Consider the following 18,367-nt stretch of genomic DNA (forward strand, 5'->3'; position numbering starts at 1 on the left):
GTTCTTGACCCAAACTCTTGAGTAGATGAGCAGTGGACATCCAGAGTCGGAGCTCCCAAGCGCAAGCTTAGGGCAGCCCCTCTTCTTGTGGAAGAGTCCTGCATTGTCTGATCTCAGTCTCACATGGATGACTTCAGATGTGAAGAGGAAGTGCAGGTGGTTATAAGAACTGCTGTGCCCTGGTTGGTTGCTGTAGTAAAGGAAGGTAAAGTCTCTTGTTCCAGGGGAGTGGTTTTCTCTACTCTTGGGCACAGATGGCTTACCAGAGTAACCCTTCTGAACCTCACCTGCTGCAGTGACCTTGTTTGTCCTTCTGCGGGTCTACAAAACAGCAGTTTGTGTAGAACATACTGACAGGCTCAGAGATCAGCAGGTGCTTCTAGCTGGCCTTATGTGAACTTCTACTCAGGGGACTCCCTTTGCTGGTTTTGTGTTCAGAATTATGTCTGGCTCCACCCTTATCTCCTGGGGGAGTGGTCAGAGTGCCACTGTTTGCCGTGAAGCTTTTACTTGGGCTTAACTTCTTTCAAGTTTCTGGAACTACCTTCTCTGAGTTTTAGTCGCTGTGTATGCTTTGAATATTTTAATATTAGCCTCAGGAGGAAAGGTGAATTAGTAGGGAAAGGTGACTCTCCCTCGAGTCTTGTGCATCCCAAAGCGGAGAATCGTTTTGGGTCATCCTTATCACTGCTTCTTCCACCCGGAAAGTCGTCTTGTGCCCCTATGTAGGTAAAAATTGTATTTAGCTCTGAAATGACATATTAAAACATAGATCTAGAGAGTATGAATGGATTGGAGCCAGCTCTGCACCACCCCATGCTGACCCCAAGCAAATACCCATGCCTCGGCCTTCTCTCCCCTGACTTTTGTCCATGTACATTTGGCTTTGGAAACCCCGAGTGTTTTGCTCCTCAGATCAGTGCAGGGCTGGTGACATCTGTGTCTCACTGGGTAGCCTGGTATGTGCATGCTGGATGCCTCTTCCAGATTTGGGGGCACAGGAGAAAGGAGAGTACTGGAGGCTTGCTGGGGAGTCCAAAGCTCAGTGAGAGTGCTTCGCTGTCTGTGCTGACCCAAACTGTGAGGCTCTCATAGTTAATCCCAATTCTGGAAAAAGTCCCAATGACTAAAACTGCTTTTTGTTCATTATTGTGGGTAGCAAACCTCAAGTTGAGGGAGAAAGCCAGGTGCTCATTTTCAGGTGGTGGTTTGTTGCATCAGCCATGAGAACCGCAGAATTCTACTTGAAAAGCAGTTTGGGGTGGGTTGGTGGTTTTCCCATATTTAAAGTGTACCTGAGTAGTGCACCTGGTTAGAATTTTGAAAGGAACACTAGTAGAAAAGGCCTTTATGCTGACCTTGGATTCAAAAAGGAGGCTGTTGAGCAAGGACAGATGGAAGAAGCGAAGTTTTCTCTTCTGATCTGAATGAAGCTGTGTATTGGGATAGATTTCCTCTCCCTGTCACTTGTTTGCAGTTTCCCGCCACACCTCCATGTTCTTGGTGTAATTTTTAGAGGCTGTGTGCAAAGAGCAAACAGGTCTCTTTTTTCTCTCTCCCCCTTCCCTGCAGTTTTGGGGAGTTTTGCCTGGCTCACCTGTTGCTGAAGAGGAACCCTGTCATGTTCTTCCAGCACTTCATTGAGTGTATCTTCCACTTCAATAACTACGAGAAGCATGAGAAGTATAACAAGTTCCCCCAGTCGGAGAGGTCAGTGGAGCTCTCGGGAAGGGCAGGGCGAGTGGTGGGAGATGGGCAGCTGCTTTGTACGAGTCTCGAGGCACAGACCCCGGCCCTGGCGCTCCTTGTGGCAGGCCTGCCTTCTCTGGACAGGGTGATGCGAGACCATTCATTCGTCCAGTGGCGTCCCAAGGAAGTGCCTCTGAGAAGCATAGTCATCTCAATCATGTACCTCCACCGTGGGTAGACAGTTTTTAGGATGCTGGAAACTGCTGCTGAAATGAACATCCTTGCACCCTTGCCCACATCATGTGGTAAAATTGTCCTGTTTTGTCCTAGAGAGAAGCAGCTGTTTTCACTGAAGGGAAAGACAAACAAGCAGAAACGAATGAAAATCTACAAATTTCTTCTGGAGCACTTCACAGATGAACAGCGATTCAATATCACTTCCAAAATCTGTCTTAGCATTTTGGGTAGGCCTGGTGTGTTTGGGATAAAATGTATATTTAAAAATGAAATGCCCTGTGGCTGGCTAATGGCTCAGTAGATCTCTAGCAAATGAGCCCCTGATACTGTGGGAAGACTCTGGTTTTTTCCCTTCTTTGACATCAGCTATGCCCACTTGAAGCCAAGATGAGCCCTCCTCTCTCTGTGGGCTACCCTTTCCCACCCTGGGGCTGACTTTCTCAGAAGCTGACCTTTTGTGCTCTTTCTCAGCATCCTTTGCCGACGGCATCCTGCCCCTAGACATGGAAGCCAGTGAATTGCTCTCAGATACATTTGAGGTCCTCAGCTCTAAGGAAATCAAGCTTTTGGCCATGAGATCTAAAGCAGATAAGGACCTTCTGGAAGAAGATGACATGGCCTTGGCCAGTGCAGTCATGCAGGAAGCTCAGAAGAGGCTCATCTCACAAGTGAGTGTCCTTCTGTAAACGGGCCTGGTTACACCCCCGTGCTCCTCTGCCCCTCCCCTGAGTACTGGTGGTCTGCCTCAGATCCACATTTAATTCTTACCCGTGGCCTTAACACTCAGCCCAATGATGACGATTCTCCCTCTGTGTGTAGCTCCACCTTCTCCTGTGGCCTGAACCCATCCCACTTGTCTGCTTGGATGTGCCACAGGCCTCTCAGACTCCCTCTGCCAAAACTGAGTTACTCCTCCCTTCTTCTTCCTCTCCGTCTCTTCTCCTGAAGTCTCTATCATGGAGAAGGAAACCATTATCTACCAAGTTGTCCCCAAGAGGACCCAGTACTACCCCAGTCTGAAGTCTGGCATGACAGACCCCTGCTTCGTTTGGCCAGAGTGGGAAAATTGGGATCAGACTCAGAGTGGTGCCTGACTGCCGTAGTCCTCACCAGGCCCAGGTCTTACACCAGCCTGGATCACTAGGCTGTATTTCCCACCTGAGTCCTGAAAGCTTCAGACCCTAAAGAAATAGACTTGGGTCACCGTCCAGGATGTCACCAGATCCTGTCCATTTTATCTTGCGAATGCACCATTCTGTGCTCTCCCATTCTGAGTAGCTCTGCACTTGTTTAGCTGGTGTCATTTCTGGCGGTTTCCTCACTCTGCACCCTTTGTGTCTCTAGTTTCTTTCTTTTCCAGGCTGTGCACCACCTTGCTGCCACAGCAGTCTCTTACGGACAGATTTGATCATTTTATTCTCCCACTTAAAAGAGACTAGAGGCAGATAGGCTGCAGAGGGCAGCAGGGAACTTCCAGGGAGACTGGGGTGATTAAGCAGACTGTGGTTTGGGTTACTCTATACCGTTGTCAGACTCGTTAAACTAGTCACTTAACATGGGTACATTTTATGGCATATAAGTTATGCCTCACTAATGCTACCTTTAGTCTGTAGTTTGGTAGCTTCCTATCATCTTCCAAATAAAATCCTTCTCCCAGGCACATGGAGCCCTGGGATGTCTGTCCTGCCCCTGCACCCCTCATCTCCATGCTCCCCTCCCTGATCTCTCCATTCCAGGTCACTGTGGGTTCCTTGAGTGCACTCCTACTGTTGTGTCTTTGCACACTGTCTGCCTGCCTGCAGGGCCTCTCCTACCCTGTCCTTTCCTGCTGCCAAATTCCTACATCTTTTCAAAAGATGGGCCTACCTCCCTAGGCATCCCTTTTCTGTAAGTTCCTCACCTTTGTGCCACTTATCACACCATGCCACCCATCGTAGCACACAATCTGGTCTAGAAGTCGCTTGAAGGCAAGAATTTCTGGCTTCATTTTTACATACCCAGAGGCTAGCTTTGTGTCTGGTTCAGAGAAGGCGTTTGATAGTATTGATTGAGTTGAATGCATTTAAGCCACTTTTTAAAACTATCTTTAAACTTACCATCTGTTCAAACTCATATTTATTAAAGTGTTTATTTCTCTACTGATTGACCTTTTATTTTAGGAACTCTGATAAGACTTTTTAGAAATGGTGATTTACAAGCAAGGGACGCATACTAGTGACTTTAAACGAGAAGAAAAAATACTTTTCAGATTAAGAAGGATAAATCTTACTACATATATGGGCTGCTATAATGATTCTTTTTAATTCTAAAAGATTTATTAGAAAATATCTCTGGGCAATGATTATTTGTGATTAAGAATATGAAGGCTTGGTCAAATCAGGTACTATGTAACTACATAACACTTTTCTAAATGTGTGTGGAGTTATACACACAAAAAGAAATACAACACCAACTCTCCGTGCTTAGCCATTCTCAACCATTTGTTACTTCCAGCAGGAATACAAAATGTCCCTTTTGGGTAGCCAGAAGTAGACTCATTTTCATTCCAAAGGGAGGATGCTGAGTGGAGGAATTGAGCGGATCCAAGATGGGTTTGTGTGGAGGTTTGGAGATTGTTAAATTATTCAGCATATTTCTAATTCCTGTTTCATGTTTAAAAAGTAAGAATAGCATCCATCCCCATCCTACTTCACGCAACCTTCTGAGTGTTATCAAGCTCCCAGGACCAAGGTGTCGGCTCCTAGGTAGTTCCGCCGTGCAGGAGGAGCCAGGTCAGGGAGAAGCCTCGGTCTCAGAACCTTGTCCATCTAAAGCACGCCTTTGTTTGTATTATTACAGGTTCAGAAGAAGAATTTCATAGAAAATATTATTCCAATTATCATCTCCCTGAAGACTGTGGTAGAGAAAAATAAGATCCCAGCTTTGCGGGAACTCATGACCTATCTCAGGGTAAAGATGACCTTGTGCTTTGTGGTCAGTGTCTCTCGCCTCCAGCTCATTACTCAGGATCTGTCACAGTTCCAACGATGGAGCAGTTGGCTGGTGATCACAGGAACTCAAAATGCTATAAAACCAGCTTTACATTTTTTTAAGTTAGACCAGCCAGACAGGTCTTTGTCGGGGAGAAGAGAGCGTTTAACCGTAGGTTCCTCAGAAGTTGGTTCTTGGCTTTCCATGCCGTTGAGTTTATGCAGGGCTAACTCACTGTGCTGAGCATGTGTGTCCTTGATGCCAGTTTTGAGATTCAGTTTCGAAGCCTTTCTCAACTGGGGTAAAGTACAAAAGAATCATCTTAGTTCATTCTGGTGAGGGATAAAGTGAAATCGGGCATTATGTTCAATTTGGGGATGTTAACCTTTAACACTGCCTCCACATCAGAAAATAGTGCGTCTTGGGGTGCACCGATGGGGCCTGGGCCGCCATCACTGGTGGGATCCGGGGCCATGAACAGTCCTGGTCGAAGCACCCAGGATATGTAGACTTGTCTTGCAGACATAAATGAGACTCCTGACCTTTCTGGCAAAATTTTTCAATCAGCAATAAAGGGAATGTTTTTTCCTTTCTGTTCACACTATGCTATTTTCTTTCTCAAGAAATGCTAAACACATTTTTTCAGTAAGGGCTACAACCAAATTACATTGGATATAAATTCTTCAAATAGCTCTTTTAACTAAAGGAAGTTAAGGTAGGAAAGATAGGCTCATTGTGTGGAAAAAAATGAGAACTTCCAGTTATTCTTATGTTTTTATTGCCCAGAGTGTTTTAGAGCTCTGAGAGGAAAAAAATAATTTAGATCCTCAATAAACTAAAGGCTTACGAACGGTAAGTCCATCCCGTTTCTGAGCATCCGTCTGGAGGATGGCCAGCAGCTGCCGTGTTGGAGCAGCACAGCCCTCATTCCCTGGCAGCCCTCCGTGACAGCGGCTGCGCCTGTCCTCCCCAGGCCTGTGCAGCCCTCTCTTCGCAGTGGCTGGAGGGTTCATGGATTTCCTTCCCTTTGTTGGGACTCCCTTGTGGGTGGGTCTACGATAAATCTTCTCCCTCTAATGCTGTTAGGTAAGGTGCTGTCTGCCTCTTAGCAGAGAGGCCTGGTCCCTGGTGGTCCCCTGTAAGGCCTGGGGATGTTCTTACCCTCGAGTCATTAAAGCTCTTCTGTCACAGCTTCAGAGGAAGACACAATAATGGGATTAGAGCCATAAGTGCGATCCTCTGACAAAGCTAGTATAGACGGAGGAGAAACTTTTAGACCATACGGCTTCTCGTAGCTCACTTCCAGAGGCCCTGTCAGAGCCAGGACAGTGCCATGTACACCTGCCAGTCTAGCCTCTGACTTGAAGTCCTGAGGGGCCTACCTCAGGGACCTACAAGGTCCTTTACCCTGGTGGTAACCCGGAACCGAGTCCCACCACCTGGGTGCCTCCCTGGCCCCATCCTCACCTTCAGGAACTGAAAGGGCCCGTCTGCGCCCTGCTATAAGCTCTGCTTGAGGCTCAGATGGTGTGATTCCATGTCCCTTCTTCCTCATCAGGAACCTGGGAAACTGCCTGTTGAGTGGCGGGTAGACAGGAGCCTCCCAAGAGATCAGAGCTGCTAGTTCTCACGTCATGCTCACCGGCTGGTGTGGTCCCTACAAGTGCGGTTGGCGTTTCCAGGGAAATAGCATCGTGTTACTTATATTGGCTGATGTACTAGGAATAGTGTTGCTCTCGCAAAACAGGTCTTATTATTCCTGTAGTATTCATCAGGTTATGTTACAGAGCTTATGTATTTATTCAAGAAAACACTAAACGACCTGTCTGGGCCTGTTTTAGGAGGTGATGCAGGATTACCGGGATGAAATCAAGGATTTCTTTGCGTTAGACAAGCAGCTAGCGTCGGAACTCGAGTACGACATCAAGAAGTACAACGAGCAGCTAGCCCAGGAGCAGGAGCTGGCGAGACAAGCAGATGTGAGTGGGGCGGCCTACAGGGCCCGGGGCACGCCATGCAGGTAGCGCGTGATCCTCCTCCGCAGCCTGCCCTCTGCTGCCCGCTTTCCCAGTGGTTCTGGAAACCCACATACGGGCCAGGGTTGGTCAGAGCGAGACCTTTTGGGTTATGTTTGGGGACCGCAGCGTGTTCCTTTGCCACGTGTGCCACTTGGATCGCTCGACCAGGGAGGCTTCCCTCCTCCCCTCCTGGCCAGGCCACGAGAACCTGTCTACAAAGTCGTCGTCATGATAGGTGGGGGGTGTGAATGCCCATAGAGCACGCTGGTCGTTGGGCTATTAACAATCTGAGATTGCAGTGATCATGGCTAACCAGACCGCAAGGCGTCTGTTTGTGGCCCTGCTCCCCATGTGCCTGTTTGGGATAGAATGTCACTGGGGGTGTATTTCTAGGTGAGCTGCTCCCCACTTCCAGACACAGTGTGCTCACTTCTGAGAAATCCATGCACGTCTGCCGCATTAAAAAATGACGAAGGCAAACTGACTTAATCCTTTTTCTCTTTAATGCCACAACATCTGCGATAACTTTCTGAAGAGAAAGTTCTACTTGCCCAGGGATGACGTGCTTTTAAAATAAATTACTTATGGACTTGCTCAGGGCATGTAAAGGTTCTATTAACGGAAAAAAAAAAGTGTCAGTAGGTAATTGGTCTTTATTTCTCTCCCCTGACAGGTTGCTCCAAGTTTAGAAGTAAGGCCAGCTCTTGCTGGCCAGGAAGGCTCCCCTGTACCTGCTGTTGCGAGCCAGCCCTCCACTGAACCCAAGGCAATTGCCGGCCAAGCACCGCCTCTGTCTCCTGCCCCAGAGACGGGGCTGTTGAAGAGGTTCATCCCCAAAGGCAGGTATGGAGCTGCCCCTCACCAGTCTCCCGCTGGGTGCTCTCACGGACGCCTCCTCCAGGCGCATCCGAGAGGCAGAGAGGGCGGTCACCCCAGCGTTTCTGCCCCCCTCCCCCTGCATGTCTGGCATGTGTTCCTCCGCAGGCCCATGTCCCTGAGCACCATCGCCATCCTGAACTCTGTCAAGAAAGCTGTAGAGTCCAAAAGCAGGCATCATAGTCGGAGCACAGGAGTGTTGTCATTGTCATTAAGCCCTGAGAGACTGGACAAAGTGTGCCATCGTGGTAAGTCCCAAGTCCCACCCAGTGGCCCCAGGGAGCTGATGGAAGTGCTGGGTTTTGTACCTCAGACACAGGGAGGAGACAGATTAAAGCACAGAACAAGCCTCCCTCTCACCCCTTTTCAAATGATTTGTTTTCTTATCTTTAAAACAAACAACTTTGGGGATTTGGGATTCTGGGTGGCAAAACAGTGTGTACTTACAATAAGAGATTCAGAAAAGAGCGTGTGTTTGGCCTTACTTACACGATGGTGATTTTACTGTGCATCTCTGGTTTGTGGTCGACTTCCCTACACATACTGACAAGAATAGTAAACATAGTCCCATGAACTTTTCTTTCCTAACTTTTCTCCCTGTGGCTTCATAGCGTCCTATCTTGTGAAAGCGCCGGGACCTGTGTATTATTACCCTATCCTCAGAAACATAGGTGTTTTTCAGTCTTTTGAAGTAATGTCACAATGAAGTAATCTTTGGGATTGAATCCCAGCACACAGAGGCCATGAAAATTTTTAAAGCCTTTGATAATGTCAGGCTGCCCTTTGTAATTCACTGTACATTATATGCTGGTGGGAGCCCGCGGTACACCGGTGTCCGTTTTCCCACTTAGAAACATTAGTCTTATAATTTCCCATCTTCTTTGCTGAGCCTTATAGATCAAAACTGGTTCTGGTTTTAATTTCCTTTTCTCTGAATTCTAGTCAAAATGGACATCGTTTCTCGTGTTTATATTTTGGTATCTTTCTGAGTGATCTCATAAGGACACTTTATTTGGAATATTAACTTCATCACATGTCTTGCTAATTGTGTTGAGGGTTTTCTTGGACAGCTAAACTTCCCTGTTTTATCCTAGCAACTTCCTACAGCCTGGAGCAGGAGTCCAGTGGAGCTGTTGAGCACGTGACTAAACGAGCGATCAGCACTCCTGAGAGTAAGTACTCCTGGGAGACGCCAGCTCCTGCCGAGTCTCTCCCGCAGTCGTGTGTGGAGGTCCTACTGTAGAAAGAGGGTCCTCTACTAGGGGAAGGCGCTCCTGGTGGCCCACAGCATGGTGGTGCCTTGCCACACGGTGTCTCGTGCAGCCTGAGCACTAGCTGAATGTCAGGAGCTCTCCTGAGTGCTTTTACCTGCAGGAACTTGGGTAAACACACAGCCACCCTTGAGGCTTCCTGTGTGACAGTGACACTGAGCACAGCTTCCCTGGGCAGCGTCTTCCTTGCCATTCGAGAGCCAACGCGTGTGCACTCCTGCCTGCCTCGGGCAGCCCTGCTTCGCAGCTGTCACCTGTCGACACTGGCAGGCACCACATGTGTCATGGAGGCCAGCTCCAGAGCTTCTCACACCCACTGGGTGGTTTTTCTAATCTTCTGTTACTTCCTATTATTTCAAAGTCAGGATGAGTTCAAGGTGTAGAGGATTTTTCCCCATTACCTTGTTTTATAGCTTCTTACTGTGCACAGTCTGGAGTACAGCCCTGCCCGGCCTGTCTCCCTGTGCCTCCCCCTTCTCTGCACGCCAGCCCCTGGTGGGGTTCTCGGGGCCATACCCCCTCCTGGCTGACGGGGGGCATTCACACGCCACGTCCTCACCTAGAACTTCCCCTTCCCTGGTGGCCACCGCTTCGCCCTCTCTGAAGCCCTCCCTGACCCTTGAGGTGAGACGAGGTGCCTCCCTCCTGGCACTCCGACCTCCTCAGCTGTACTCGCCACACCTCCAGATACAGCGGACTGGCCTACGCGTGTGCAGATCGTTTACAGTGCAGCACTGCGAATCTCTTCCTTGTGATCATGTCAATAACGTTTCTGTTCTCTGGCTCACTTTATGGTTGGAACAGCATGTGGTACATGTAACCTACAGAGCGGGCGGTGGCCAGCTTCCTCCTGGCCAGCTGCCGTTGGTAGCTGCTGGCTATTGGTAGTTAACTTTGAGAGGAGTTAGAAGTTACATGCAGATTTTTGACTGGTGGGGGCTGGCCCCTCCACCCCCCACAGTGTTCAGGGCCAGCTGTACTTCATCTTGCTTGCAGTTAGTGTATAAGCTGTTCTGCTCTTCACCGTAGCCCCCAGGCCTACCACAGTGCCTGGCACGCGGGAGGAGCGAAACCGATGTTGGCCAGTTAAGTGTCGGGACGAGTGGTGGGCTGGGGCCTGAGGTCCGGTCCCCTGACGGCACAGCCTTAGTGCCCATAGTGCTGCCCTTGCACGGCTGCAGGCTGAGAGCACATGAAATATTCTTTTTGGCAAAGGTGCAACCCAGAAGCAAGCTGTTGGTCTAGTTGTATGTTCAGTCAGAACAAATTTATTGAGCACCTAGTGTGTTCTGGTTACTTGTTGGGTAGTTCTGTGACCTGCGATGCTGTGATCTGTTAGTATTTACCGAGCTATAGGGAATTTCCTTAAGTCCTTCTTTTAAGGGAGATTAACGGATGAACAGGACTCCTACCCCACCTCTGTAGGTGACGCTGAATCGTGACTGCTTTTGTCATGAAAAGCAGTAATTTGGAGTTCCTGTGTACTGAACAGGTGTAATGTTATATATGTGAAAAACTCAGCCTCTTGGAAACAAATTTTCTGTATGTTCTTTGTTCCTGGTTCAGAGGAACCAAGTGCTTCTATTTTGGCGTTAGGAGCCATATGCTGCAGAAATGGGGAGAACGCATCTCATTTTAGCTTTGCTCATCCCCAGGAGACCCTGATTCCAGTCTTTGGTTGGTTTCCTAGCAGCCCGGGTTCCTCAGCACTGAAGCCTGCTGTGCTGCGTAACACTGCTTGGATTTGTGTGCGGTAGCTCTTTGTACTGAAGACAGGACCCTCGGTGTCCCCGGGTCGACAGAGTGCTTTTTCTTTCTCTAGGCTCTTGAATGTAAAGTCTGTGGCCATCTTTCCTTAGTGTGAACCAGGAAGGAACGCCTGAAGAAGGGCCTCCCGGTAGCTCGGCTTCCTGGGGGAACGATCAGATCGTGTAGAAACACTCAGTTCTGCTGTGTCTGGTTTGTGCACACACGTGTGGACGGCTGTTGGGGGGTGACTATCAGGAAGTGGTCTGAGCTCCACAGAGGCGGGAGGAAGACTGCCAGCCAGGCCCACGGCTCTGGCACACCAATGGTAGTCAGCTATGAACAGAGGTTTGGCTGATGGAAGTGAGTGATGCCCAGGGCTGCGTCGTCCCTGAGAACCCGTGCAGCGTTCAGCTGCTCCCTCTTAGTGCTGTCACTCGGGCACCAGAAACACTCCTGCCCTCGGTTCTAAGCGTTCACAGAGCACGCGGGACCTGAGAGTCGCTGCATAGCTGCCTCTGCAAGGCTGGAGACCAATTACCTGGATGTGCCCAGGCTTCCAAACTGGAAAGAAAATATGCACGTTTGGAAGGGGAGCTAGGACTGCAGCCCAGGGAGGCCCCCAGGAGCGGAGTGAGCACACTGCGGTTCGAGGGGCAGCGCGGGGCAGGTACGGGTCTCCCTCAGCACAGCGCAGGTAGTTCACAGGCACTCAGCCGGCACTGCACTGGTGGGCATCAGAACAGACTAGAGAGAGTGCGTAGGTACTGCTACAAAGGTGCTGCTACGAAGGCCACGGGGTGGGGCGGAAGTGTACATCCCGGGCCCTCTGACGGGGCAGCAGGCAGCCAGCTGCTGAGCCCGCACTCTGCGCTGACATGGTGGTAGCTCCTGCAGAAAGGATGGGACACAGGGAGTCAGTCCTGGGAGACGTGTCACTGCCCAGGTCTCAGGACAGGCATGGCCGTCGGTGAGGGAGGCGCCTGCACGGGCAGGAGCCAGGAGGAGCAGCGACAGTCAGACCTGTGGCGGTGGCCTGCAGCTTGTGCTCAAGCAGGCGGCTGGGGCCTCCTGGGGGCAGGGGGCACCAGGGACCCTGAGCCGCCAGGACCCTACGCCTCCCGCATCTGTAAGCTCCGGTGACGGAGGGAGCACAGCTGCTAAGTCCTCACAGCTGTAACCTTTACGCAGCCCCTCTGTGCTGAGCGCTGCATTAAGAACCAAACAGAATGTCAGTCCCTACAAGTCCCCTGAGGCGGGCACACGTGAACCCATCTTGGAGATGAGGTTTCTGGAGTCATTCCCGCCGCTCGGAAGCCCCCAAGCCAGAGTTCAAGTCTGATTCCCGTCTCTGCCTCCACTCTGCTCCGGGCCTCCTGGGGGCGAACCGGAAGAAGGGGAGGCCCTGGGGTGAGGGTGGGGCGGCCACGGAGCTAAGGCAGGGCGAGAGGGGGAGGGGCAACGGGAGGAGGAGCCAGGACGAAGGTGAACATCCGCAGTTCCAACGAGGTGTGAAGCGGCCCCTCGTGTGCCTCACGGTCTGGGCTGGGCATCCCAGCGACAGGACAGACATTCAGAAGGAACTTGCGGAGGAGCGCAAGTGAGGACTCGGGACAGGTGGGAGCTGGGCGGAGTAGGGGGTCACTAGCCTGCTGGAGGTACCGAGAGCCAGGAGAGACGCAGAGCCACGGGGCCAGAGCCAGCGAGGGTCCTGGGAGAAGGGAGCCAGGCAGCCACGCGGGGGATTGAGGTCCAGGAGGGCAGGGTCCAACCTCGAGCCCCGTACAAAGGTCAAGTTGAGGTCTGAGAGGACCTCTGGTCAGGATCTGCCGATGCGTGGGGATCGGGGCAAGTGACTGAGTAAACTGGACCCTCCGTGACTGGCCTTGCCCAGGGGACTGCTTACAGGCCTGTCCCCTGCTGGCTTTTCCTTTTCTTTGACAGTGTTTTCCCCGTGTTTGCCCAGGATCCATCAATGACGTGACATTCGGAGCAGGAGTCAGCTACATAGGCACGCCGCAGACGCCCTCAGTCAAAGGCAAGTTCCCTTCCTGTCAGATGCTAATTAGCCACCTTTTGAGTTCTGGGAAATCTGAATTTGTGTCTGACTCCCTTTCAGAGAAAATTGAGGCCCAGTGTCAAGGAAATGACATTTTATGTTTATCGCTTCCTGATAAACCGTAAGTTTACCAAGAGTTCCTTTTGAGGTAAATGTTTTTGTCAGGGTTTTATCTTTAGTTCCAGAAGGATTGTGTCCTTCCTTTCCTTTCCCCAGGCCTCCCCAGCCTCAGCAGTGGAACGTGAAGTCCCCCAGAAATAAAGATAATCCAGCCCCCAGCAGGAGGTCACTCCGCAAGATCCCCCTGAAAACCGCCAACTGAGACTGCGTTCCGGGGCATCTGGGCATCCGGGAGGCAAGAGTTCCGAGGACGCGTGGTCTCCCTCACCCCCAGGGAGAGGGAGGCGTTGACTGCGAGGTAATAGGTTCTTCTTACGACCCCAGAACTCTAAGCGTGCACCTGTGTGGCTGGCCAAGCTTCTACATTTCTGTTCATGCAACGTGTGGGAAAAAGAAAGAAAATGTAAAATAATAGAGAAATGCCTTAGTTATTTAATATCCTAACTTTACTGCATTTGAAGGTAGTCGGGTTCATCCTGACAAACCATAGTCGGGTCTTTAAGGAACGTAGCAGATCGGCTTGCTTTCGTATACATCAGGCCTCTGCTCTTTGGTCGGAATTCCCCCCAGTATTTAGCTTCCTGTACCTGATGATGGGGTTTTGATTGTAATTATTTTTTATTCTTATTTATAAATCAGAAGTTTTTAAAGTGTACAGCTTTCTAAAATGGAATAATAAAGGTTAAGCATAAATACACCCTTCTGGTACTCAAAAGACTATTTCTATTTTTAGAACAGGGCTTTTACTGGTAGTCATTTTAATTTACATTAAGTGTTTAAGAATGATAAAACGCTCCCAGCCTCACGAACTGTTAGAAAGATATGTCTGTTGCTTTAAAAAAAAAAAAAATTTGTTTTTAAACCCAACTTTCCTTTTAGGGGGAAAAACAAAATGACTGTTGTTAAGATTCAGCTCATCTGTCCCTCCACCTCTGGCCCCGGACAGGAGCCGTCTGCCCCCAGCAGCAGCACACGTCCTCCTCAGGGAAATGCAGGCCTGCTCCTGCCAGCCCACCTTCAGGGGCCATGCGCTGGTGCTGGACAGCCTGCTCCCACCACGGGGGATGGCTTTGGCGACCTGAACACACGTGCATGCGTGTTCTGTCCAAGGGTGGCCAGGAAAAGTCCAGTCAGTTCCCCGTTGAGTCCCAGTACTACAGAGCGAAGTACAGGGTCACTGCGTGGATGTCTAGCGGAAGTACGGCAGTGGGATCTGAGGGTGGACTGGCACTGCTCTATCCCGTAGTTCTCCGTATGTGAACGGTGACGCGCGTGGACCTGCTGTTGGCAGAGCGTCATGGAGCTGCTCTTGAGCATAGACCCGTATCTCCAGACAAGTGGGAGGTAACTGACGGCAGTCTCTCTCCACACCTGGGCTGGTGCCATTTTAGGCGCACTTGCCTAACAAAATGCTAGGAAAAAGGCAGACCCAACATGGAGCACATAAGGAAGAGAAGTAAAGAGGCAAAGTTGATTTTTTTTTAAAAGCTTTTATAAATGAGGTTTAACAAATACCAACTTATAGGTGTGTTAGTACAAGTCTGCAACGTCTATGTACAGCCACAGCCACACCAGAGGCCACAAGAGCCTTGTGGAGGCTTCGAGTCTTCAGTCACATTCACATCTTAGAAACACACGAATGTTCGTTCCTTTTCTGTCTACTTTTAGGCAACTACTTCCCAGACTCCGTACCCCCTTCTCTCCGTAGACCCTGTTCCCACAGCACTAGGATAGGAGGGGTTAGGTCGTAAGGGAGGCGGTAAGGCTGTCCTACCGGGATGGCAGCCAGGGTTGCTCCCCAACAACTAGAGAACAGGGACACTATCCCTTCCTACCAAGAGGGGTGAACACAGAGGGACAGTCTCAAGTGTAAGCAGTCGAGACACCACTGCAAAAGGACAGGAGTTCCATTAAGCAGTTATGAAGAGTTGCCCACTGCTGCCAAACACCCTGTGGCAGAGTATTCACAGAACTTAAAAGAAGAAAAGTCAACATCAGTCTCAAGTATTCAATTAAAAACAAAACAAAAACCTTGAAGTATAAAAAATAAAGACACTGGAAGTTGAATCCCAAGAGGATGACATCCTTCTACATAAAACCAATCCTTGAAGCACACAGTGGAGCCTGAGGCGCGGAGAAGCTGCTGCTTCAGACCGCTGCACGTCATCAACGTATCTGAGGCGAAGAACATCTGCTCTTGAAGAGCAAAGGCTTCTGAGGGAGGCTGCTGAGTCCCCCCAGTGAGCAGCAGTGTCTTGGGGAGGTAAGGACTTTAAAAATCAGAACACGGCCTTTGATTGAGGCGTTTCGCTTTCCTCGCCATCGGGCACTCTGCCTGCTCTGGCTGCACTGCCTGACGCTTCCGGGGCCTGGCCTTACCACCAGCACGGCACGGTTTATCGTGAGGTGAGACGCAACCTGCGGTGCCTCCCGTGCTTGCTTCGTGGCAAAGAGAACCGGGGAATTCATTCTCTTAAAAAACACGGTTGTGGTTTTCAGCACTGCCTTTGGCCCCGGACGGTCTTCTGAGCTACACGAGTAAGAGGAAAACAGCGGTGGCTGCTTCGTCTCATGAACCATCCACAACCACAGCTCTGTCCCGAGGACGCCGGGAGGAGACAGGGAGGACACCGCCCTTGCTGGAGCGCCCGCCTTAGCCAACACCATAAAGCTGACGCGCTCACGGCCACTCTCAGGCCAGTAAGGGTGCAGCGCACAGGCCGGCCGGCCTTCAGAGTTAGCAGCCAGCACTGACGGCAGGCGTGGGGCTCGGGGGTCGGGGGCCTGGTGACGCGGCTCCTCAATGCGAGCACTTCTGGGCACCCTCGGAGCACGGGCAGTTTGAGTGTTCTAAGAAGAGGCCGGTCAAAGCCAACCTGAAGCTCCTTCCGTTTCTTTCACAGAAATCCAAACAGATCTTGACATTATTCAACTGGAATTGTTTTAAAGGTTTTCTAAGTAACACTGGTCTGGTGTATAGACTAAGTTCTCCTATGAAAAATGCCGAAGCTTATGTGGGAAAAAGGAATGTTCCAGTAAGCCTCAAGAGGATTTGGGGGGTTAAGATACTTTTTAATTACTGGTGTTTTCCAATTTAACACTAGTAGCTTGGAAATTACTACCTTACGTTGAAATTTTTTAAAAAAATAGGTTATTAAACACTGTATGACAACATATTTACAGTTTAAATAGAAATTTCCTTTTCAATAACCAAAATACATCTTTAGCAAAAATTTAGAATGTAAAATTTTATAAAATTAACACCCATAGAAAAGCAGAACGTTATTTCAGTACCATTTCAGATTTCACCGAAGATGGTTTTCTGTAAATACTGAAACATTGCCTCGCCCCACCCAGGACAAACAGGGTTCCTACAGGTGAGAAGATCCCTTCTTCCAACAAGCAATCTACCTTCCCAGTTGGGCTGCTTTTATAACATCCTGATGCAGAGAGATTTTCCAAGATGGACGCTAGAATACTGATCAACAAAACCTTCAAGGATCAGTGCAGTGCTGCGCGTGGGCCGCTGTAAAACAAGATCATCACATCAAATGCCTCTGTTCTGGATTCACTGGGTTAAACTGCCGTTGGAGGGTGTCGCGGGGGGTGGTGCTCCCAGCCCTGCTGCGCCGGCGCCCCGTGGCTGTCGTCCCACATACGGACTCCCCCTGGCTGATGGAGGTGAGTGGCAAACTGGCTTCACAGGCCTGCGGTACGCAGCCCAGCCTGTGAGCGAGAGCTTCCCAATCACCCGAACACGCAGGTAAGAGCCAGGCCAGAAACAGACGGGGAGTCAGCCTCAGGGAAATGCAGTTTTTTCCTTGTGATGACCGTGCCCATCTCGAGGAAAATTTTTTTATTCATGTGGCTTGTTAAAAAAGTAAGAAAGGAGTAGCGGTCAACTTTGGCCAAAACAAAAAGCTTTTGCGCAAGTGTCTAGCTCTGTCCGGGTGCACTTGGCTCCCAGGCCGCTCTTGCCAGGAGGTTCTGGTAGAGGTATTTGCATGTGCTCCCCCAGCCACACCGTCACAGTCAGATGACAAATGATGACTTGTGTCTGAAGTCGCCCTGCAATGGCAGCACAGGTTAGACACGGCCGGCCGCCCACCCTCTGGCAGCCCAGGGCCCCGAGGGGGAGGGGAGAGGGAGCGTGGACGTCGGGCCTGAGCCATTTCCCTAAAAAAAAAACTTAGAGCAAAATAGATCAAATGAAACCATTCTTCAAGAGGGACACCTACGAGAACCTGCGCACCGAACGCCAGAAGTGTGGACAAACTGTCCAAGGACAGCCATCACCTGCTCTGCTGGAAAGACCTCGATCTCTAGGTTTCCTAAATGACGTCTGCTCTGTTGCCTCATTCCTCTCCTTACCTCCTCATCTGTCCTGATATAGTTCACGCCATCTGGCTTCCCTGGACTCTTGTAACTGAAAAAGGAGGAGAAAGGGCTTCAATGACTATGACTTCGCGGGACGCCCGTGTACACTGGGCTTCGTCACCCAGCACAGAGGACAGGCTCACCTTTCGCCATTCTGTTTATTATTGACAAAGTAACCCCGTCTGTATGCGCAGCAGATGCCCACTGTTATCAGGGCCAGGACGGCAAGGACCACCAGGATCCCACCAACGATGCCGCCAACGTTCAGGTCATCTGGGGGAAGAGGGGTTGAGAGAGGGGAGGAACATGCCATCCGGTCTTACCACAGCCACCGATCCCACCAGGCCTCCCTCCTTCCTGCTCTTCCCTCCTCCCCGCTCCACCCTCATGCGCCCCCGCCCCCCCCCCTCCCCCAGGCTATAGTAACACCACTTCAGTCTTTCCAGCCCAGAACATACAGGACCCTGGATCCCTGCCCTCACTTGTAAAAAGTACTGGGACCACCACAGTGCAAATGCTGTTACACTTAATCCTGTATTAAAAGGGGCTTAGCCACATATAGAAGGCTTATGGTCCTCCGGCTAATCCCTGAAAATATTATTAATGGAGGAAATGGTTCCATTTTATGAAGACCATTAGGAGCCAGGAATCCCCAAGAAAAAAAATCCCTAATTTCCAGGGATTCCCTCTGCTGTGCGTTATCTGGAGGAAAAGAACTAGTTTCGCACAGGACTGAAAAGTAAAAATCTGAGGTGGGAACGTGACCTTTCACTACCAGCTGCCTGGCCTCCTATCTACACGCCCCGTGGAGGAAACCCCTTGACGCCCTCCTCCCATTTCCACATACTTGGCAAAGGTACTCAGTCCCCATCAGTGTGGGGCACTGGGGCTGTTGCCTTCATGAGAGGATAATGCGGTGGAAAACAGGCAGCAATATATCCGCCTAAGCAACGAACTTCTCTTACTACGGTGGTTTCGAATGTGAGTGTGCAATTAAACACTGA

The 18,367-nt window shown here is 50.3% G+C and overlaps 2 protein-coding genes across 3 annotated transcripts in view; one reads left to right on the forward strand and one right to left on the reverse strand.

The window, feature by feature from the left end:
* NCAPD3 (non-SMC condensin II complex subunit D3) overlaps nucleotides 1–13,683 on the forward strand; it is a 60,224-nt gene extending 46,541 nt beyond the window's left edge. Inside the window, exons 25-35 of one of the 2 annotated variants that reach the window (XM_025464861.3) lie at nucleotides 1,573–1,710; nucleotides 2,020–2,153; nucleotides 2,398–2,594; nucleotides 4,765–4,875; nucleotides 6,738–6,875; nucleotides 7,588–7,757; nucleotides 7,899–8,038; nucleotides 8,885–8,962; nucleotides 12,774–12,845; nucleotides 12,927–12,987; nucleotides 13,083–13,683. In XM_025464861.3, the coding sequence (XP_025320646.1) occupies nucleotides 1,573–1,710; nucleotides 2,020–2,153; nucleotides 2,398–2,594; nucleotides 4,765–4,875; nucleotides 6,738–6,875; nucleotides 7,588–7,757; nucleotides 7,899–8,038; nucleotides 8,885–8,962; nucleotides 12,774–12,845; nucleotides 12,927–12,987; nucleotides 13,083–13,188 (1,345 nt within the window). In that variant the 3' untranslated portion in view covers nucleotides 13,189–13,683. Of the gene's footprint in view, nucleotides 1–1,572; nucleotides 1,711–2,019; nucleotides 2,154–2,397; nucleotides 2,595–4,764; nucleotides 4,876–6,737; nucleotides 6,876–7,587; nucleotides 7,758–7,898; nucleotides 8,039–8,884; nucleotides 8,963–12,751; nucleotides 12,846–12,926; nucleotides 12,988–13,082 lie in introns of those variants that run through there. The other variant, XR_003143340.3, reaches the window with a different exon arrangement.
* A 773-nt stretch (nucleotides 13,684–14,456) lies between these two features.
* Nucleotides 14,457–18,367, reverse strand: part of JAM3 (junctional adhesion molecule 3) — an 82,769-nt gene continuing 78,858 nt past the window's right edge. The window contains exons 7-9 of the mRNA XM_025464863.3: nucleotides 17,507–17,636; nucleotides 17,358–17,412; nucleotides 14,457–17,054 (exon numbers count right to left, since the gene is read on the reverse strand). Coding sequence (XP_025320648.1) covers nucleotides 17,019–17,054; nucleotides 17,358–17,412; nucleotides 17,507–17,636 — 221 coding nt within the window. The 3' untranslated portion in view covers nucleotides 14,457–17,018. The remainder of the gene's footprint in view (nucleotides 17,055–17,357; nucleotides 17,413–17,506; nucleotides 17,637–18,367) is intronic.

This window comes from Canis lupus, chromosome 5 (genome assembly GCF_003254725.2).
Source record: "Canis lupus dingo isolate Sandy chromosome 5, ASM325472v2, whole genome shotgun sequence".
NCBI classification, from domain to species: Eukaryota; Metazoa; Chordata; class Mammalia; order Carnivora; family Canidae; genus Canis; species Canis lupus.